The sequence below is a fragment of the Acanthopagrus latus genome, chromosome 5, assembly GCF_904848185.1.
Source record: "Acanthopagrus latus isolate v.2019 chromosome 5, fAcaLat1.1, whole genome shotgun sequence".
Taxonomy (NCBI): Eukaryota; Metazoa; Chordata; class Actinopteri; order Spariformes; family Sparidae; genus Acanthopagrus; species Acanthopagrus latus.
In genome coordinates this window covers 6,021,143-6,042,702 of record NC_051043.1, presented here as the reverse complement: position 1 = coordinate 6,042,702, position 21,560 = coordinate 6,021,143, and the positions used below count along the sequence as shown (strand labels likewise).

The 21,560-nt window shown below is 40.6% G+C and overlaps 2 protein-coding genes across 2 annotated transcripts; both read left to right on the top strand.

Moving 5' to 3' along the window:
- Nucleotides 1-1,606: 1,606 nt before the first annotated feature.
- On the top strand, nucleotides 1,607-5,200 carry star (steroidogenic acute regulatory protein). The gene is made up of 7 exons (XM_037096903.1): nucleotides 1,607-1,796; nucleotides 2,002-2,109; nucleotides 2,325-2,455; nucleotides 2,609-2,767; nucleotides 2,875-3,059; nucleotides 3,188-3,281; nucleotides 4,492-5,200. Exons 1-7 carry the CDS (start codon nucleotides 1,733-1,735, stop codon nucleotides 4,609-4,611), a joined length of 861 nt encoding a protein of 286 aa, XP_036952798.1. The 5' UTR covers nucleotides 1,607-1,732; the 3' UTR covers nucleotides 4,612-5,200.
- A 1,933-nt stretch (nucleotides 5,201-7,133) lies between these two features.
- On the top strand, nucleotides 7,134-21,047 carry elmod3 (ELMO/CED-12 domain containing 3). Its single transcript, XM_037098448.1, is given in 14 exon segments — nucleotides 7,134-7,264; nucleotides 9,046-9,738; nucleotides 9,741-9,817; nucleotides 11,395-11,466; nucleotides 11,571-11,645; nucleotides 11,733-11,802; nucleotides 12,761-12,823; nucleotides 12,969-13,057; nucleotides 13,487-13,610; nucleotides 13,689-13,811; nucleotides 13,907-14,037; nucleotides 14,367-14,443; nucleotides 14,545-14,672; nucleotides 15,747-21,047. Coding segments are annotated over 13 exon segments (1,302 nt in total). The 5' UTR covers nucleotides 7,134-7,264; nucleotides 9,046-9,716; the 3' UTR covers nucleotides 15,998-21,047.
- Nucleotides 21,048-21,560: the final 513 nt, after the last annotated feature.

The following is a 21,560-nucleotide window of genomic DNA, read 5'->3' as shown; positions in this document are numbered from 1 at the left end:
AGATGACTTGTTGAAAATTGAAAATGTGTAGGACGTGCTATCAAGCCATTTTGCTACACCCAATCCTGAGACCAGTAACTGGCTGCAGTGTTTTCCACCTGTGGCTGGTGACGTAGTGGCAACTCAACATCACTCTTGTATTGAGATCAGCCACATTTTTACTTGGACTGGATTTTATCTCAAGACTAGTCAAGACCACAACAGAAGGGATGTCACTGTATTAAATAACTGTCTCATATATTTCATTCTTCATGATGGTTTGCATTGGAAGACGAGAGTCACCCAGAAAACCTAATGCTTGCACAAATGCTCAGGAGTGAGACTGCCATGTGAAGTTCAGTTTTGCACTCTCTAGTGTTTATTTTGTCAAGACATTTCTCATGCTACGTTTATACCAGTACACACACATATATAACAGGCAAAGAAGAGGCAAATGAAGAGGAATCCTCATTTGTTTACTGTGGACGTAACATTTACATAATTGGAATGTAGATCCTTCAGATAGAATTGAAGTCACGAGTTTACGAGAAACTAAACCCCTCAAAAATAAGTTGCAAATAAGTTCCTCGTTGGCCCTGGCAGCCTCGCTGCACAGAGCCATAATTACAACATCAACCGTGCCGTACTAACCTAGCAACTACTCCCGCGCATATTTGCTGAAGTTGATTAGTTATGGTAATTTTAAACGTTTTAATCAAAGTATTTTTGTGCTTAGCAGCTGACATTATGAAGGAATTGGCCAATTAGCCTCCTGACACAGTGATCAAATGGCCCAAATGAGGTTGATATGGGCCACCAGTTATAAATGTCTATATGTTGTGACTTATGTGGTCAATTAGACTCTCTTTCATACATTTCTTGAGAAAAACTCCAATAATAGAAATCCAAATGGAGTGAAAGTCCCGTCAGCACCACTCACCAATATAATACACTCATTGTATTAAACCATGTTTTACATTCTCTGCTGCGGATGTCTGACACATGTCATCAGCTCAAAATCATATATATATAAGCAATTCTCATAGAATTGAGAGAAATAATTGAATACACAAGTGATTTTTCGGCTCCAAGACCTCAAAGAGAACATTAAGGTTTATGGCTCCGCTCGGTGATAATGACAGCAGAGACACGACTCTAGCTCACACCAAGATAGCAATCATAACAGGGAAGAAACTGAGTGGAAACATTTTTGCCCTCAAATTCCAGTGAGTGTTTAGCTGGTAATGGACCATGAAGGGATGGATGAGTCACTCAGGGTCTCTCCTACTGACCTCTCATCATTAAAGAGAGGCTGCCCCCCTATGCAACTCACTGGTGAGTACTGGTGGTGGTGTGTGTGTGTGTGTGTGTGTGTGTGTGTGTGTGTGGGAGCAGTGCAGTGGGCCCGTGGGGGGGGGGGGGCACTGTATGTTATCTGACACAGTGTTTGTGAGAGTCAGAGACATGCTCGTCGTGTCCACATGCAGGCAACCTTGGCAACATGGCCCTTGGAAGTGAGGGGATGTGTGTGTGTGTGTGTTTATCTACGTGGTGATAGCACGGCGGCCTTGTAGCAGTTCTCCTATATATACACAGCACTTTTAAAAAGTCTACAGACAGACAGAAAGCCAAGTCCTCTCTACAGCACAGCCAGCAGTTCATTCACTTCTTTTAAGAAGAATTACAGCTCAGCCTGATTTTGAATCTTTGTGATTTACTTTTCCAATCCTCCCAAAAGTTCTTGTTACAGAAAATGCTGCCTGCAACCTTCAAACTGTGTGCTGGCATCTCCTACAGGCACATGAGGAACATGACAGGTGAGTTAGAGGATTCTGTTCAGGTTGCCATTCAGCCTCGTTGCTTCCTCATAGTACGCTCAGAAACGCACATTTCCTTGATAGAGTTGTGCATGGAGCCTAGAATCAGAGCTGCTGAATAAATCAAGGACTTTTGAAAAACCTCTTGTGTAATGAATGGATTTAAAAACGTCGTGACTGTGTACTTTTTGCCTCTCTCTGCCAGGTCTGAGGAAGAATGCCATGGTGGCCATTCACCATGAGCTGAACAGATTGGCAGGTCCCAGCCCCAGTAACTGGATCAGCCAAGTCCGCCGGCGGAGCTCCCTTCTCAGTAAGTTATTACATGTGATCACAGATTTCTATCACACAGATGGAATAAATGGAGTAACAGACTTGATATAACAGCTGAAACTGTGATCTTGAGGGCTTTGGACTAAGATTTAAAAAACAGATACTTCAGTGTTTTGCTTTATTTATCCTAATAATGTAGAGACAAGATAGTGGAAGCTGACTCGCATTTTTACTTGCTGTGTTCTTTGTTTCAAGGCTCTCGTATTAGAGAGGTGGAGGGCTACAGTGAGGAGGAGATGTCTTATGTGAAGCAAGGCGAGGATGCACTGCAGAAGGCCATCAGCATCCTCAGCGAACAGGACGGCTGGACCATTGAAACTGTGGCTGTGAGTATAAAGACAAGACACACTGCGTAGATTTACATTTAACTGAAGAACTAGTGATAACAGGTCCCGTGACATTCTCCATTGTGTGTTTTATCTAATGTGAAAGAAAATGTGTGTGAGTGATTCCAGTTCTTGTTTAACCCACCTCCTTAGGCGAATGGAGACAAAGTCCTGAGTAAGACGCTGCCTGACATTGGGAAGGTGTTCAAGCTGGAAGTGATGCTGGAGCAACATCCTGACAATCTTTACAAAGAGCTTGTGGGAAACATGGAGCAGATGGGGGATTGGAACCCAAATGTCAAACAGGTCAAGGTAAGACTTACAGTTTCTTGTCTTCTGTGTAATGTTTTATGCTTGAGGACTGAGATGGGCTTAAAGAGATTCTGACAAAAAAATAAATAAAATCAATAATCCCACAGATTCTTCAAAAGATTGGCCAGGACACAATGGTTACCCATGAGGTGTCTGCAGAGACTCCTGGTAATGTGGTGGGACCGAGGGACTTTGTGAGCGTCCGCTGTGCCAAGCGCCGGGGCTCCACCTGCTTCCTGGCTGGGATGTCCACTCAGCACCCGAAAATGCCAGAGCAGAGGGGAGTGGTCAGGTGAGTCAAGGGGAAATAATAATCGTCCTGTTGTCAGCATTTGGATGTATTCAGGGCAATCAGCCCAGGTGCAATGGACGGATGGGAATACCTGACTGAAATTTATGCTGATGCTGACATTTTTCCAGAGCGGAGAATGGACCCACCTGTATAGTCATGAAGCCGTGTGCCGAAGACCCGAATAAGACCAAGTTCACCTGGTTACTAAATATAGATTTAAAGGTAAGTGACCTCCATGCCTGCACTGATTTACACTGAAATGTATGCAAGAACTAAAAGCAGTGGTTGAATGTAACTAAGTATATTTACTTAACTACTCATTTGTAGTGTAGTTTGCGCCAGTGCTTTATGCATCTACTCCACTTCATTTCAGAGCCTTTTCAATTAAATAATTTAATAATTTCAATGTATTTAAAAAAAAAAAAAAAAATCAGTGTTGGACCATTGGTAAGACAAAAACATTCCAAAAGTGTCAATGTTTTCTGACATTTTTCAAACCAGACATCCAGGGGCCTCTCATGACCTAGGCTCCGGGACAACTGACTTGGTGTTCCCCCTCAGTGGTGGTGCAGCTTGAGAGAATAATCAGGAGATTAACTCAGGAGGAACATAATTAGCTGCAAATTATATCCACGTCAACCAATTACACCAGTACAATACTGCTTAGGGATTAATGCATGGATTATAAACATCTGTGGGTATACTGCAACAGTAAAGCATTGAGTACTTTTACTTTTGATACCTTTTGAGACCAAATATATTTGAATTCAGCCATTGTCTACTCACCCCCACGCTGATGGAAAGTAAGGTAAACTTTTGTAGTCCACGAAACATTTCTGGAGCTTCACAGCAAAACAGCATTCTCCTAAACAGCTGGAGTAGGCTTGTTTTAAAATGTATAAAACAAAAATAAAACAAGGCATATGTAAAGTCTTTAATTACACCTGTTTCAACGCTGAAATCCTCACTGTAGCTGCTCAGCTTAAAGTGTTAGCATGCACCCCATCTGCAGTGGGTGTACAAGCTTGAACGCAGGGATCTGAGGTCTTCTGGTGACTTGGATTATTCCGGATTAGTTAATTGTTGTTTTTTTTTTTTCACATTTTACAATGATTCTCCATCTACCGTACTTCAGCTGTATAGAGAACACCCTTTTGCTATGTATATTGTTTGATCCACTATTGTTGTCCACTATGATACTTCATCCATCTTTGCTTTGAGTGGAGTGACTACATATTAGTTATCCTTTGAGTATATTTTTCTGATTATTCTTACATACATTTTCTATGCAGGACTTTTACTCATAAAAGTATGTGTATAGTGTGGGAATAGTACTTTTAAAGGATCTGAATACTTCCTCCACCACTGACTAAAAAGCACAAAACAGCAAGCTTACCCAGTCTGACTTTGTCTTTGTCTGTGTCGTCTGCAGGGCTGGATCCCAAAGACAATCATAAACAGAGTGCTCTCTCAGACGCAGGTGGACTTTGCCAACCACCTCAGGCAAAGGATGGCTAATAATGTTTCTATGGAGATGGCTCACGCCTGCTGACACAAGGTGCCTCTCGAGCTTTGGCACAGTGCACTCAGCAGTGGAAGGAGAGCAAGCCCTGCTCATTACTGAATCATAAAAAAACCTGCTGAAGGAATACGAAAACCCAGAGAGAGTCAAGGAGATCGCGACGAAGATGCTGCTTGTGAAAATCTGAGCACAGATGTTGGCTTCATTTGGCAAATTTGTGTTTTTCCTACCCCTCTTTCCCCTTTTTCCTGAACCTGTCATGAGATCTTACGCCCCGTGTTTCTCGATTGTTTCCGACACGTTCACTCCGCTCCACCTTTGCAGAGTCAGTGTGAGCAGTAAAACATGTAACAAACTACACATCGTTTCCTTCAGATAACACTCCAGTTATTGCCCCCCCCCCCCTTGTGAAATTGCACTTTTATTTCAGTGATTTATTTATTGATTTATTGATCACACTAGGGTTACTACAACTGCCAAGTCAATAAACGATTGTAATGTCAGTGATATTTTATGTCTTTATGCTTGTATAATGCTGGTGGAGGAGAAGAAAAGCCATTTTGGATAATGATCACTCTGTCCTTTCATGATGCATGAGAAATAAAAAGCCCATAAAACATGTCAGTGGTCATGGCTGGCTCAAAAGACTGAAAACAAAACACAAAACTGAACAGAAAAGCTGGAAAATACACAGCAATTGCGTAATAATTCCACTTCAACAAGGGAGGAGACGGCTGAATTTAAAGGTTCTCTTTTAAAATCTAGCACATAAAAATGTCTTCCTGTTCCTTGATGGGCTTTCAGACTGACAGCGTGCCAGAACGAGCAGGTGTTTGGCCATTCAGATGTGTGAGGAGCCCAGCAGCGAGCAGTTCGGTGCGAGCCAGCAGCACATTCCCTGAGATCAAGTTAACAGTGGATTTCGTCCCAAACAGGAAATCTGTCCTCCATTACTGCCAGTTGTGTAACATTTCTCCCATTTTGTGCAGTTTTTATCGATCCAAAATGTTTTGTAACAGCTCATTTTCTTGGATGTGGCGCACAGTGCCGGGGCCAGGATTCTCACTTTCCATCTCACATGATTAAGAGGGCTGTGAGATATTCACCAGCACTACTTCAGAGTTATTATGACACACCACTAAAAGGCCTGAAGGATGTTGGGAAGAGAGCTGAACCTGTGAACTATAGTAGCTGTTTTTTCCATATTCACTTTTTTTTTTTTTTTTTTTTTTTTAGAATTAAGGCCAAAGACAAACTCCAGTGTTCTCTAAATAAAACAAACCAGCGCAGAATAATTCCAAGAGCTGGTTTGCGCAATGCAAACAAGCACTGTTTTTTTTCCTTGAAAGAATGTTCCAGAGGGGTAATAACTGACATCTGCTTGAAATCCCTCAAAATCTGAACATAAGCAGATGTGAGGAGAGTTGTAGATACTCAGAGATCATGCTGCATTATTTGTGTAATGAAATGAGCGGAGAAATTCTGGGGTGGGAAGGGGAAAATTTGTTGTGTAATAAGATAACCAGGACCAAAAAAAAAAGCCCAGCAGAATCTTGCAGACATGTCGAATCTCTGGCACTGATTATTTTTTAAAGGGGCTCTCTGTAACAATATGTAGCAATTAACATGTAATAATCACTTTAATTTTTACTGGTGAGCAGATTGTACCATGATGTGGAAATGAAACCTTGCCCCCTTCTTTTGCAACCGTCCAAAGGACAATGACATTATGCATTATGTTCCTCTACTCACGCTGCTAACAGAGAGCAACAGTAGCTGGAGAGATAGGCTACGTGCATTTTTAACCACACGTTCGCCTAGACAGCTCCTTATTCTAAGTACCATTATCGTAAGCAACTGGACTTGGTTCAGTGTCTTGGAGACGTATCCACTCTCTTCCAAGAGGCTTCTTCAGTTCAAATGATACTGAGCAGTTTTAGACCATTTGAAATTAGTATTTCTCTTATCCGATCCTATTAAAAAACACAGTCATTTGCCGGATGCAGTATGTAATCTGTAAAGTAACTATGAACTAAAATTATCAAATTAATGTAGTGTGTAAAAAGTACAATATTTATCTGTAAGTGTAATGAGTGGAAGTAAAAAGTGGCAGGGAAATAGCAGTACTGAAGAAATTATCAGATCACCTCAAAACAGTTGCTACTAAACTACCGTACAGTACTTATGAAAAGCTGACAAACCTGACAAAAAATAAACCAGCATAAACATCATTATGAGGTTGTTTTTTTAAAATGCATTGTAAACATTTTCCTAGAAGGATCCAGCAGGCCAAAGTGAACCATATGTAGGACCAGCTTTGGCATGCAGGTCCCACTTTGAGCCCTCCTTGATTAGAAACATCAGAACCACTTCAGTTCTTTATGTTACAGGGCTTTTTATAGCATGATTGTTGTACTAATCAGCATATTTACAGTTTTGCTCGGCGAAAATTGTTATATTCTCCTGTATTTTGAGCTAGTAGTGTATCTGTGCTGATAGGAGGTAGGAAAGGAGGTCACAGGCTTCCTCCTCTCAGTATCAGAGAGAGGGAGAGAGCAATGACGTAATGAAGCTACAGTCCGACACAGGAAACCACAATTCCCAAGATGCACTTGAAATTACCGTAGCCACTGGACGGGGGAAGGGAAGCTGAGATTGGAGGGAGAAACAGTCAGAAACTGAGGTACTTTTGAAATGCTTCATATCGCATAATATAATCGGACAGGCCACAGCATGCTGAGTTTTGTTTCGTTTTAATTATAGCTTTATGACAAAATCAGATTAATCCGTTTGGTGCCGTCGGATTTGGGCACAGACTCCATCCCCGTTACAGTTCAATAGAGCTACTGCTAGCCCGTTAGTTAGCCTGACAGCTGGCTTTTCTTGTCTTAGTGAGGTCTCAACTATTTAATTGCACTTAAAAATCGTGACAAAAATCGTTCAGCTGTTCGCGGTCATCTTTTGTCGGTTTGCACGCAGTCGTTGCGGTATTGGTTTGAGGAGAAGCTCTAGCTGCGTCTTTGTGCCTGCGGGGTTGCTAGCTGACATATTGCTAGCTTGTTGGTTGCTACAGATAATGTTGGCTAGCTGACTGTAGCTGTCAAAGCTGCGATACAGTCAACTGTCATCTGACAACCGTGGAGTTTATCGACACGGCTGGGGATTTTTGTCGTTATACGCTTCTTGTACTTCAACTCTGACATTTAATTGTAACGAATTTTGCTACCAGAAAAAAAATAAATAAATCTGTGCGATTCAGACGGTGGCGGAGTAAGTATTCAGATCTTTAACGGTTACCTGAGTGAAAGTTACAGTACCATTGACATTGTTCTATTTAAATTAACCTTAACCCATGCGATGAAATGAAAAATAAAAGTTAATAAGAATCTGATACTATTGGTACATTAGCTCGTTATATATGTGACGATAATACAGTTTCGTTCTTTTAACGTAATTAGTACAGATGCCTGTCAAATAAATGTCAGTAGAGAATAGAAAGTAAATTGTAGTGTTGTTGAACCACAAATGGTAAAAGCAATGACGGAATGTAAAAGTATATTTACTCAAGTAGTGTACCTAAGTTAAGTTTGAGGTGCTGGTATTTCCATTTTCTGCTGCTTTACACTTCCAATCAGTACATTCTGAAGGCAAATATTGTACTTTTTTCTGCTACATGTATTTGATAACGGTAGTTACTAGTTACTTTGCAGATTGTATGCTGAATCAGAGCCAAATTAATTTATTCTTATTGGCAACTGGACAAAAAAACAGCTGATTCTGACAATCAGAAAAATGCAAATACATGTTAATATGTGTAGAGTTTACATTTTACCTGTAGTTTGAGTACTTAAGTACATTAATGGACGAAAGCATTACCTGATACTTAAGTGCATTTTATATCAGATACTTTGAGACTTTTATTCAAGCAGTATTTGTATAGATGACTTTCACTTTTACCAAAGTTATATTTAAACATGATATCTTAGACTTCTGGGTACTTTTTAAACGTGGAAAGAGTAAAAGTACAGATTTTTGTGTTCATCGACAGACTTTTTAAAATGTTGTGTATGTACACTGACTAACAACTTTTTTGCTGTAATGTATCATTAAGAAGTAATGTAATGGCAATAGAATAATGATGCCAGTAGTGTTTAGATTGGCTACCTATAAACGCTATAGTGCTTTTACTGTACAGTTTTGTCTGCCACCAGTCACAAAGTCCATTGGGAAATGAAGGCTGACTGGCGATCCAGTCAGGCTGGCTCCTTGGCACCATCTCTCCCTGCCGTCATGTCTCCATTATAGAGTAAACAAATGAAGAAAAAAAAAAGTTTTGCCCTGTATTATTTGTAGTTGCTACTCTGAGGAAAACAGAAAGCAATCTGGTTGTTTTTGCAACAGGTCTGGCAACAATGACACCACTTGGAAATGCTTGTAAATCACTCTTTTTATTCTAATTTTTAGATATTGTGTACATATGACAGCCCCTCCTCAGGATCATACAAGAACTCTATCCATGAGCAACACTGGACATCTGCACTCCTTACTTTGGACATGTGCTGATGTTTCATTTGAGGCTGAAGACCTAAAACAGCTGCGGTGCACGTAAATTAAAGTGCAACTGGACTGGTACCTGGAGGTGCATACTGGATTTGTCTTAAGTGCCGAAGTAATGGAGTGTCTTGGACAGGGAGAGCCCAGCCCTGAAAAGCAATGTCATCATCCAGCTTCTTTGCACCTCTGATGGGGCTGACGAGTGCACCCACCGGCCAAGCAGATCTGTGGCGGAGAGGAAGGAGGCAGGTTTCCAGGAAACGTGTGTATTGATGGATCGCCATTTCCTCCTGTCAGCTTTTGTAGACTGATACCTGCACATTCCTCTCAGTGTACACACTCAAGGTTAGACTTTGGAGTTGCTAATCACACACATTATCATCACTGTTGCACTGAAAAGGCGACTGTGATGTGCACAACATGGATTTCTCCTGCCAGTGACAGTTCTGTGAAATCATACTGGTGACTGTGAGGTTTTCTGTGTTTATGTGGAGAAAAGTGGAAATACTTGCAGTCACTACAAATGTGCACTACAGAAACCATGGTGGTCCTTGTATCAGCTCCTCAGCCCACCTTAGTCCATGACTACGGAAGCCTTTAGAGGCCAGATCAGGAACACCCTTGCCAGCCACCACACTCGTATGCAATGGAAGAAGACATTGATGTCACATCCCACACTGAGGTAATATTATTTCACCTTTGGTCTTAAGTTTAGTTTTAAGACATTTAATCTCATTCCAGTGTTTGGCTTCACAGAACTTAACACCATTAGAACAGCATGCTAAACCTGCTTTGTTGGTCAACAAAATAGAAGTAGGTGCTGTCTGACCACTGTTACCATCTTGATGTAGTGCAGCCCCCCTCATGGACGAGTGTTCCCCTACTACTCCACATTGTTGTATCACGTTAAACAATTAAGAGCTAATTAGTTTTAGCAGTTCTGTGATCTGTGTTTAACTTAACCTATCCAAAGGTCAAGTGTTCTCTCTGCCTTAGCTGTAATCTGTGGTCTGGCTCAATTGGCATGTTGGCATGTCGGCAGCTGATAGGGCATTTCCCTTATCCCCAGCTTGGCTTTCTAGCCATAACATTACTTGCTCCCTGGCCTCTAGCCTTCGGTATTGCTTCTTTTGTAAACAGTTGGATAAGTATTTCCCCAGTCTCATTGAATGCAACGTAACAGGGCAGGAACAGTTATCCTCAAAGGAAGTGCATCCTTAAACTGGCCTGTTCTTAAAGGACCAGACCATTATCTGCTAAAGATAGGAAAATAAAATATTTTATTACAAATTGTGATTAAAAAAGCACTCACAATAAGTTGATTGTGGTGAATTTCCATCATGGAGATGAGGGTGTATATCCTTATGTATGTGTCCCCTGTACAGTCCTACAGTTCCCTGATTGATTATAAATTGCCACAATGGCAATGCGATTTTTTTATTATTTAATTATTTAATATTGTGAAACACACTTATTTTGGCCACGATGACCATGAAAATTTTCATATCATCTCACTTCTCACCCCCATGCCAATGGAAAGTCAGGTGAAGTTTCATAGTCAACAAAACCTTTTTGGAGCTTCACAGCAAAACGGTGTTGCAACATTCACCTAAACAGCTGAAGTAGCTGGAGATTTGTTTTATAACATTAAAACCACATAATCCAGGTCTACGGAAGCCCTTAGAACCCAAAGATTTTATCTTTATGCTTGATGCTTCGTCACGTTTTTGCACCCACTTGGGATGAGTGCAAGCCAGTACTTTTAGCATAGGAGCTTCAGTGAAGATTTCCATCTTAAAACAAGTAAAACTTTAATTTTTTCAAATCGATTTGGAATCTCAGGGTTTCTAGATGGATTACACCGGGCAAGCAGTATTGAGCCATTTTGTATTTCAGAATTTTATTTTGGTAGTTTTTAACGTCTTAACACAATTTGCCACCCACTTAAGTTGTTGTTGTAAAGCACCAGAAATGTTTTGTGAATTATAAAACTTTGTCTGTCTTTTCATCAGCATGAGGGGGAGTAAACAAAGGCTTTTTCAATTTTCATCTTTTAACTGTTCCTTTAAAGAGCAACTTCCAAGACATCTCTGAGATTTTATTTGGCTTGTTGATTTCAGGAATTCCGTATAAATGTGAGAGATTTTTGAAGCATGGCTTGGTAATTGATTACTTATTTTAAGAGCAGTGGAAGCTGCGCTATTTCTGCATTGTGTACATGTCTGAAGCATCTGCTCTGTGTTGCTGCCCTCCTGGTAGGGCTTGAACGGTTTGTCTCGAGAATGTCAACCATTCGAGGAAATCACCAATGGACACTCTAACCATAAGCCTGTGAGTACAGTTAAATATCACCTCTCATTGATCCACTGTAATTTGTTTTTTTTCTCAAGGGTCTTTTATTCAGAAATTGCCTCAACGAATGTTTTTCCTCTCAGGTCATGAATGGAGTGATAATTACTCATAATGTCAAAGACCACACCAACGGCAGCGCTCCACTCAGATCCCTGCCGGTAATTGAATTTTGTTCTTAGTAGCTCACTTCAACTGAAATGGCCCTGCTTGAATGTAAGGTAATCTATTGTTTGATAATTGTCCAGATTTCAGCACTGAAGCAGAATGGTCTTCTGCAGACCCTGGCAACCGGAGAGGATCAGCCAAAGCCTGCAGGTAACACACACATACTCTCACACAACCTCTCTTCTGTCTCACCTCCACTTCCCACAGGAATTTGTGAGTGTATCCTAGATACCAGGCAGCCGTTGCAGGTAAAACCTCCCTCAGGAGCGCAGGTTGTCTGCCTGGAGGATGCACAGGGTTTCAGTGGCACTCAGTGGCGTGCGTCAGACAGAGAGGATTTATGACTGAGAATGAACAAGATAGATAATGCCCTTTGTACCATAGCTGATTGGATGAGTTGATACTCATCCCCTACAAAATCCTTATAGGCGAGTCTTGCCAATCGGCAGCCATCTTGGCTATGGCCCAAGACCTTATTTAAAGTAATTGGGAGAGAGTCACTGCTTCACTTTCATGTTCGAATGTTGAGAATCATCAGTCAAAGCTGATGTAAACCACCAAAAAAGTTTGGTGACTTTGCCCCAAAATAAGGTTTAAGTCCCACAGGTTATACCTTTACTACGCCTTCAACGCCTACAATTTTATGGCTTAGTCTAGAGAGTGACATGATGATGTTAGGTCATGGCACCCAAGGACTTGAACCAAATGTTTTTTCTTATGTTTTTTTTTTCATTTTCATAAGTAGATTTCCTCCTCTTCCATACATGTTCAAAGTTTGTCTCTCCTATTCTTTCCTGTCAGCAAGTTGGTTAGAATTTGCCCTGAATCTCAACTGTACGCTCGCCTCGTGCGACAACACAATTGGCGGATATTTCCTGGTGTAGCTTTTTAAAAGCAGACTATTGACTTTTTAGGGGAAAGGGTGGGATATGTGTGATATCACCACCATGTCTTGCATTATAGAGTTTTCTATTTAAAACACTTAAAGAGCTTTGTTTCCTCTCTTATAATGTTTCTGTCCCCTATCACTTCTGAAGTTACTGTGTGAAGTTTGTGACACAGTTGACTGTATTGGTTTGGTGTTTAGGTTTTTACTTTGTTTTTACAGAAGAAAATGTGGAGTTGGAAAAGGCCAGAGAGGAGTGGGAGGCTCTGGAAAACATCCAACCAGGTCAGATCTATCTTGCTGTTTTACCTGTTTGGATCCTGATAGTTATAGTTATATAATTATAATTATTTTGTTGTTTTTTTAATTTTTGTTTGCTTTTTTCGTTGCTGTTCTAAAAGAATAACTTTTTATGCAATGTATCCACCAGCTCTCACCGAGGACTCAAACCCGACCCCAATCATCTCCTTCAATGAAGCCCTGCAGTACTTCCAGACCACAGACCTTGGGGACTTGCTGGTAAGGAATGCAGCATACCAGAACATCTCAAATGAAAACTGATATATCAGTATTGATATATCAGTATTGGCCAACTCTTAAACAACAGTGAGCAGTTTATAGAACAAATAAACGCTGGAAAACAAAAACTACCTGCACTATGATCACTCATATGGTAAATTCCAGCATAGTGTATGGGTGAAACAATTTTGTCTCACTGTAAGAGAAGACCAAACTTTCCCTTAAACATACTTTATCTGCAGTGGCTTCAAACCTCAGGAAGACTGCACCTAGGTGAACAGTATAGTGTAAACACAGTGAAAAGGGCATCATACAGTTATTACAGCGATGTCTGCTCATTATGCTTAATGATTAAGAATTGTATTGACAACATATAACTATGATCATTAAAGCTGTACTGTATTTTTGTCCCCTTGCTTGCATCTGTAGAAAAACATCCAGCCAACCATTCGCAGGACAGGTCTGGCCGCCATCACACACTTCCTCTTCGGACCTCCACGGCTGCACAGAGAACTCCTGGAGGAGAGGGATCTGGTCTTTGCCATTGCACAGTGTGAGTGTGTGTTTGTGTGATCATCCCGCCAGGCATAAAACTCATGAGTATTTCTATTAAACCACTGATTTTCTACAGGCCATGTGGACAATAGCCAACCAGTCCACATGCGTGTCCTCCAGACCATTTATAAGAGGCTGATAGGCAGCAGGCTGGACTGTCCTCGCTTCGGGGCGCACTGGGAAAACATCGGCTTTCAGGGTAAGACACTTTAAACAGCACAACATTCCCGTCTTCAACAGGCTGTGTTAAAGTAACTTATGACTCCATGTGTTGGTTTGATTTCTGCAACTCAGGTACAGACCCAGCTACTGACCTACGTGGCACTGGCTTCCTGGGACTGATGCATACTCTGTACTTTGTGATGGACCCAGAGACTCTGCCGTTGGCTAGAGACATCTACAAGTTGTCACAACACCCTACACAGGTAGCACCACTTTAGTTCACTCCATGCATGCATGTGTTTGATTTATTAGAGACCCTGGTTTATGTTCATTTTGGACAACTGATTGAGAACTCAGATTTCACTGATCCTTCAGAGAGACACTGAATCCCCTCCCCTTCAGGGATGCTGCTTTGTAGCCGACCATGACCTTTGTCTCCCTTCAGAGAGATCTATAGCAAAAAAAAAAGGCATTCCCCCTCAGGGATCAATAAAGTCGGCTGCAAGACAGGCATGTTCCAAGACTTGCTCTTGTAGCCTTTGTAAGTTTTCCCTGTGGACCTAAATTTCCTTGTGTGTTTTTTCTGGTTCAGAACTTTCCATTCAGTGTGATGTCAATCAACATGACCCGCATTGCTCTGCAAGTACTCAGAGAGGAAGCCTTGTCCAAGTGAGTTACTGGTCCTCAGTTTTTGTTTAACTGCATCTTCTATCTATTTGTCACAGTATCTCTTCATAGCAGTGCTCCTCTCTGTCTTCTCTACGTAACAGGGAGTGCAATCGTCGTCAGCAAGTGGTTGGTGTGCTGAATGAGTTTTACGTTGCCACGTATCTGCACCTGTACCAACTGTGGAAGACCCAACAGAAGACCATTGCTGACTCTGGCTTTGTACTAAAAGGTAAAAGAAACAGAGTGGTATTTCTTTTAAAAATCATGCTTATTTTTTTAATTGATGTAGTATACGATCGTCTATCATTCTGTTGCAGATTCAATGCATTTGGGAAAAAATTGCTTTATGGTGTTTCCTCTAATTATTTTATTTTTATGATAAAGTGAGTTCATAAAGGGAATTTCACTTAATTTACATATCAAAGTTTCTTTACAGCTCTTGGAGAGCACTATTACTTAAATGAAAAAAGGTTGTTTAAACATTTTCACTGTCTCCAGAGGGAGCTGCCTGATTTCTCATAAACTGCCTCAAAGGCTCAGAATCAGTGATGGTTGGGGCTGAATATGACAAGCTTAAAAACATAAATAAAAATTGTATGGTGTTGAGTTAGAAAGAAGAGCTCCTACCAGTCCTATATAGCCAGCACAGGTAAGTATTCTTTCAACTGCACGTTTTGTTTTTTGCTGACTCTCTTAACCACGTGTGCTTTAATGAGGTTGAAGTTATATAAGAAGTTACAGCTAGCACTCGTTTAGCTTAGCTAAAGTAATTGCATTTAGGATAAAGGAAGTATTGTAGATCAAACTCTAAGGCTGGAAACAAGGACTGACAGCTAACCTGCTTAAGTGTAACAGAGTCTGCCTAGAAAAAAAAAACAGCATCATCCCTGTTTAAACTACAACCTTTAATTTTTACATTCCTTTTGTACTGATTAAAAATGAAATATATTTGTTAATTAGATTGATTGAAGGTGGAAGAAAATGACCCTATATATTGGTGCTTCAAACCAATTAAAGCATTGGAACCAAAACTAAGACCAAGAGGGATGGACTTAAACAGTTGCTAAGAATCACCGGCTGCCACCATTGCTACAAAACAGGTACAATCACTGTATGTGCCCATTCTCCTTTAACTTTCAACCAAAAAAATAAATAAATGTAGTAACCAAAATACTGAATTCTTTCTTTAAATCATGGGTCACGGGTCTGTGTGTTGAACTCAGTGCTCAGATTGCAGAAACACAGTTAACACAGATTGTTGTCCCGGCTTGAGTCCCACAGTCTGTGTTTTCTAACCCTTCAGAAGTGGAGCTGTTTGCCAAAAAGAACCCCAAGCAGATGCTGCGCCGACTAGAGGTCTTCCTGAAAGAGAGGCGGGCAGGTGGAATCCCCCGTGGGACGTCGCCAGACCCTCAGGCCCAACAGCCGTCTCCTAGCCTGGGGGAACGAGGGGCCAGAGCTGGGACCGGACAGGGAAGCAAAGGAAAGGAGATGCACTTCACAGGAGTGTGTGATCTACCGCCAGATATGGAGGGAGAGGCCAGACTCATCTAAGCTAGACTCTGTGTGTGAATGTATGTGTTTGTGTGTGTGTGTGTGTGTGTGTGTGTGTGTGTGTGTGTTTGTGTGTGTTTGTGTGTTTGTGTGTGTGTGTGTGAGAGAGAGAGAGAGCAATCAGTCCTGTTTGTGAGTATATCTATGTGTGAGTGGCTTCCTCTCAGAGAGCTAGAATCCCACCAGACCCTGATCTAGGACCTGCTATCTGAACCCATTCAAACTCCTTCTACTGATGCTGGGGTGCTGCACTTTGATCAGATAAAGCTTGGGGGGGATGGAGTTATATGTTTTTGGTTTTTTTTTTATATATATATTTTTTTTTTTATTGATTAATTTATTTTTTTTAAACAGAGAACATATAACCGACAATATAAAGCGCTGATGCAGGTCAGAAACACAAGATGTCACAAAAAACAACAAGAAAGTGAATGTTTGCACTTTTGTGTGGATTTAGTAGCCAAATCAATAGCTGCCAAATTCTTGTGGTTGAACTCTGCCTGCCTAGAAGTTCAGAACGTACACACTTGTGTCCCGAGCGTCCCTCAGTCAGGGTATGTTAGCATTGCAGAGGGAGCATGGCATGGAGTGGCTTCTTAACAGGCTTGGCGTTCTCTCTCATTCCAAGTTAAAGCTCCACGCAAACGGCTCATAATGCAAGCTAAAGGCAGCATTCAGGCATAATGTTAAACGCTCGGTTAACTTTATGTTGATAAGAGAGAAATGAACCAGAGCTACAGAGCAAACACAAGCAGGTTTTTTTTCACAGCATGAGTGGAGAGTGGCGAATAGAAAAAACCCAGAGAGGTTACAGATTTTTTTGAGCGGGGAGCAGAAATTGCGAGTAGAGGCTGTTCTCATATATCGTAGAGCAGACTTTGAATGCAGCTTGCGTTGAAGGTCTGATCACTCTGCATTCTCTGTTAGATTGCGGAAGAAATAAATGTTATGTGAAAGATGTAGAAGAATGCATACTCGGTCCAGATGTGTGGAGGTATAGCCAGCTGTTGTACTCATGGTTGCCAGGCGTCTGCTAGACTAGGTCAAGAGCTCCCACTTAATATGGGGGAATTTATTTTAAATAATTTAAATAATAACTATTTTAGTCTTTTTCTGAAGGGACAGCTGTCATAACTTTAGAACTTTGTTATTAAACTGATGGCTGAGTGACTGTGAGAAGGATTTTTAAAACAGTAAAGTTCCACCAGAACATCTGAAATCCTCTCAACTTTCGCGGTTAAAGCAGAAGAGACATTTCATAACAGAGTCCGTGTGTTTTGCTTGGTCCCGGCTGAAGTAAAAGTCTGGTATGAGCTTTCTCTACATTCCGTTATAAAGCATGTGATTGTAATTTTTTTTGACCAGTTCAAAATTTATTCCAGTGTGCGTGCGTGCGTGCGTGCGTGCGTGCGTGTGAAACGAGATGACTGTGCTGATATTGATGAAGGGTGCCTCTCCTCGGAGATGTATGGTACAGTATGCAATCGCAGCTCTTACTCAATGATAATCAAAACGACAGTGCTGTGTGATGATAGAAATCGTTCCTAACTTCAGGGTTTGTGCGTATGTGCGTGGGTGTGCGCTTGCGTGCGTGTGTGTTTGCGTGTGTGTGTGTATGTGTGCGTGTGCGTCATATGACAGGAACTGACTACAGATGGGGTGCTTTCCTCTGCACACACAATAAGCCAGCTTTACTAAGTACTTGATCCATCAAGCTGCAAAGACGGTACTTTTTTCATTTTCAAAATGGTACATAACATTTTTGAGGACAAGACTTAAACTGAGAGAACACACTCTTTGGTTTGCTTCTGTAATAACCACACTCTAGGTCTGGACTAGGTATGCAGCGATTATAGATTTTGATGGTACGATTACAGTCTGAGGAAAAATTCTGGTTTCAAGATTACAATGCATTAATTTATTTCACAACACTATGGCAGTATGAAATCACATCAGCATTTTTAACCCAAGGTTTTATTTTGTTTTGATCCCACAACATTTATTAGTTGGCTTTAGGTTTTAACAGTTGCTGTCTTTCAATATGGAAATAATACAGTCAGAAATAATACATACAAAATAAAGTAAAAATCAAAGTGTTGGACCTTTTAAGCAGCACCTTTTTTCGGCAAGCTTTGAAGATTGGTCATGATTCTTTGTGTATCCCAAATGCTCTTTTAGCGACAACTCAAGGTTTTTTCTGCAGTGTTGGGACCCTCAGTAACTGTTTAGTGAGCATCACCATCCTAGTGACAGCGTGTGTAACTTGAACTTTTCTTGCATGGCATTTTGGTGGTCTCATTCAATAAAGCATGGGCTATGTTCAGACTGCCAGCCCAAATCATTTTTTTTTTTTTTGGTATCCCGAGTATATCCAGATTGAATTTAGAAAGTCTGAAAATAAAAAAAAAACACCCTTTAAATGCCTTTTTTGCATATTGAATTAAAACCACACTTGGAAGTACTTTGTACTGATGTGTGTCAGTCGAGAAGCTCTGGCCGTTATTGGATTTCGAAGTGTCTTTTTTAGTGCCACACACAACGTCAAATCCAGAGAGACAGAAGTGCATCAGAGCAGCTGGGCAGAATCCGTGCTACTACTAGCAGAAATCAACTGTCTGCCCCCCTGACTTCACGATGCCAATGAGTGCAGAGTGTGATGATTCCATGTTGGAAAGCTGCATTACCAACGTACAGAGATACTGGTGCCTAAGTGGTTACCACAGCAACCCATGCAGATATGTATGTTGTTGTTGTCTGGACCCCAAAATCAGATCCGATCACTTCAAAATAGCAGTGCGGACGCAAACAAATTGGATTCCCCTGCTAAACATAGACAAACATAGCAGATGATTGGTTACAAGTAATAGCCTGTCAACACTGAATATTCAGAATCTTTAAAGTATCCAGTAACCAAAGTTATCCCTATGATTTTTGGTTTTCTTTTCTCACTGCACATCCATTATTCACTGAAATAAAATATACCATAGTGTCTCTTTTTTGAGAGTATGAACCTTAAAACTCAGTGTAGGTGAGCCTTAAAAAAATCACTATGTCGGTAAAACGTGGTAATAGTGAAAACTGTTAATCGCTGCATCCCTATTCTGGACACGGCTGTGCGGCCTGGAGTGGGTAGAGCTGCTCAGCAAAGCTGGTTCCTGCTTTGTGCTAATGTGAAACCACCTCCAATCATTGTAGTCTCAATCAGTAGCATGTTCAGGTAGCACTAGTACTGTAGCATCCTATAGCCTCCTCTTCTTCGTAAAGCTTGTTGATGTCATGTCTCAGTTACAGTCTGTAGTGTCATGAGTGCGCAAACTGTTACTACTATAGCACATTTATTTCGTATTTGCATCAAGTCTCCTTCAGTAGACACACATTAAGGTGGCGCAGCGTACGTTTTGAAGAGATGTGGGATTGGCTTGACATGTTATTGACTTTGTCTTCTAAGAAGGTAAAAGTAAAAACGGTGCCTACATCCAGTGGAGCCATGTGAGGTAGAGTGCTGCTCGGTCCTCGCTTCCCCCCCCTTTTTTTTTTTTCCTTTCATTTGAGCCACCGTGCCACAGTAGACTCCCTCCAATCATGTAACTCACTTAAAAGAGTTGACCCTTATAACATGCAGGCCTAATGGATACATACATAAAATACACAGGCATGTACATTTTCTGTTGACATTTGCTCGTACTCATGCTTTGCCATCTCCGTTCTCCACCAAATGAGCTGTTGTAGTTTAGCCAATTGTTTGCGAGTGTTTTGACTGAACAGGAAAATTTGCACTGTTGTAGATATTTGATAGTATGTGTGACGTATGCAAGAGGAAACAGGCCATCTTCAATAGCCATAATGTCCATTATCGCCCATCTCATTGCAAAACAGGCTTCGCGGATTCCCCTCCTTGCTCTAAAAAAAAATAAAAAATTGCACCACGGATATAATCTCACATTTAGTTTTATTAAATTTTAAGCTGAGGAGCAGTACAGTGTATGTAAATCAGGAAGTTTGTATATAGAGAATTAATGATTGTAACTGTATGATTGTCTGTAGGGCATTATACTGAAACACATTGCTTACCTCAAGACTTGAGACAAATCTCTCCTTTCCCTCTCCTGATGTTAGTTTGGCCTCTTAAGTCAGACTCTTTTTTTTTTTTTTTTTTTTTAATGTTTCCTTCCTCCTAGGCCTTCTCTCATACCAATTGGACATGTTATATAATGTATATTCGACACCTGAAGCACTACGTAATAGCAAACTAACACAAAAGCTGGTCAATGTTACGTGTATTCTATTTAAAGACACATTTATAGACACTATATAGGCCCTCACACGCTCTGATGCACAGCTGCAGATAAAAATTCCTTTTTTGAAACGATCTATAATTGGCTGATGTTTACCATGTTTGAAATAAGCTGGTTTTCTTGTGGCTTCAGTGATAGTACAGTATACTTTTGCTGTGTTTAAGTGTTCGATGTCCGGAAAACACTCAGAAACAACTTTACAGCTACAGTCACAAACAAACAGTTCAGTATATGATTGTAAAGATATAGGCTTGATTAGCAGTCATAATACGGTGTATGCTTTGACCTTGGTATATATTCAGTATCCGAACAAGGCCTGATTTATCCTCTCATGTTACCAAAAGTTATATTTTCAGCAGTTGTAATAGATCATATTCTTATGCGTTGATCATCATTTGGAATCTCCTCAGTTGTGAAACCAGAACCAAGAGAAAAAAAACAAAACAAACAAAAAACGGGTTCTTGCAGGATGTCGGATGCTCTGAGAGGTGTGGTGTGTGAAGGTCTGCTTCCTACAGCAGCAGCAGCAGAAGCAGCAGCTCGGCAAATACAATCACTTCTCTCAAGATCCTGCGCTTTATATGAAGGTGTTTTACTGTTGCCGTCGTTGTCATGTCCCTCAGAGCATTTTATGACTGTACCTTGATTGTAGAAGCCCTATTTTATACTGAGAGTTATTTCAGAATACAGTATGTGCTGTTGTACATTAAATGTATTGTATGGAGAAAGCTAAATAAATGCTGTTTAAAAACTAATGTTTTTTTGTATGTGGATTCACTAAACCCTTTGTGACCTTACACTGAATAATTTGAATGGCTTTTGCACACTATCTACTGATAGTATGCATATATGCACTTCTATAATAAATGTTTTTCCTATTAGCATGCAACAGATAAATGTACTACTGTATCGTGCTAACAGAAAATGGTTAGAGCTTTAACAGTTTGTAAATGAATCATTTAGCTGATCACAGAAAATAGATTTCAGTTTTATTAGCAAATAATTGTTTAAGTCCAGGGTTTGTATGGGAGCATGTATGTATTTGGCATTAATATTGGATGTTGAACATTCACAAAATACAGTACAAGTACAATGCACACTTTTGTCAGAGGCATCAATCCTTGGTCCACCTCAGCCTCATATAACTAAATAGAGAAAAAAGGGAGTCGAATGAGAGATGAAACATGCATTAAAGAAATAATGGTATGTTTTTTTGTTGTTGTTTTTTCTAGAAAGTGCTTTGATAGTGAACAAAGAGCTCGCAATTG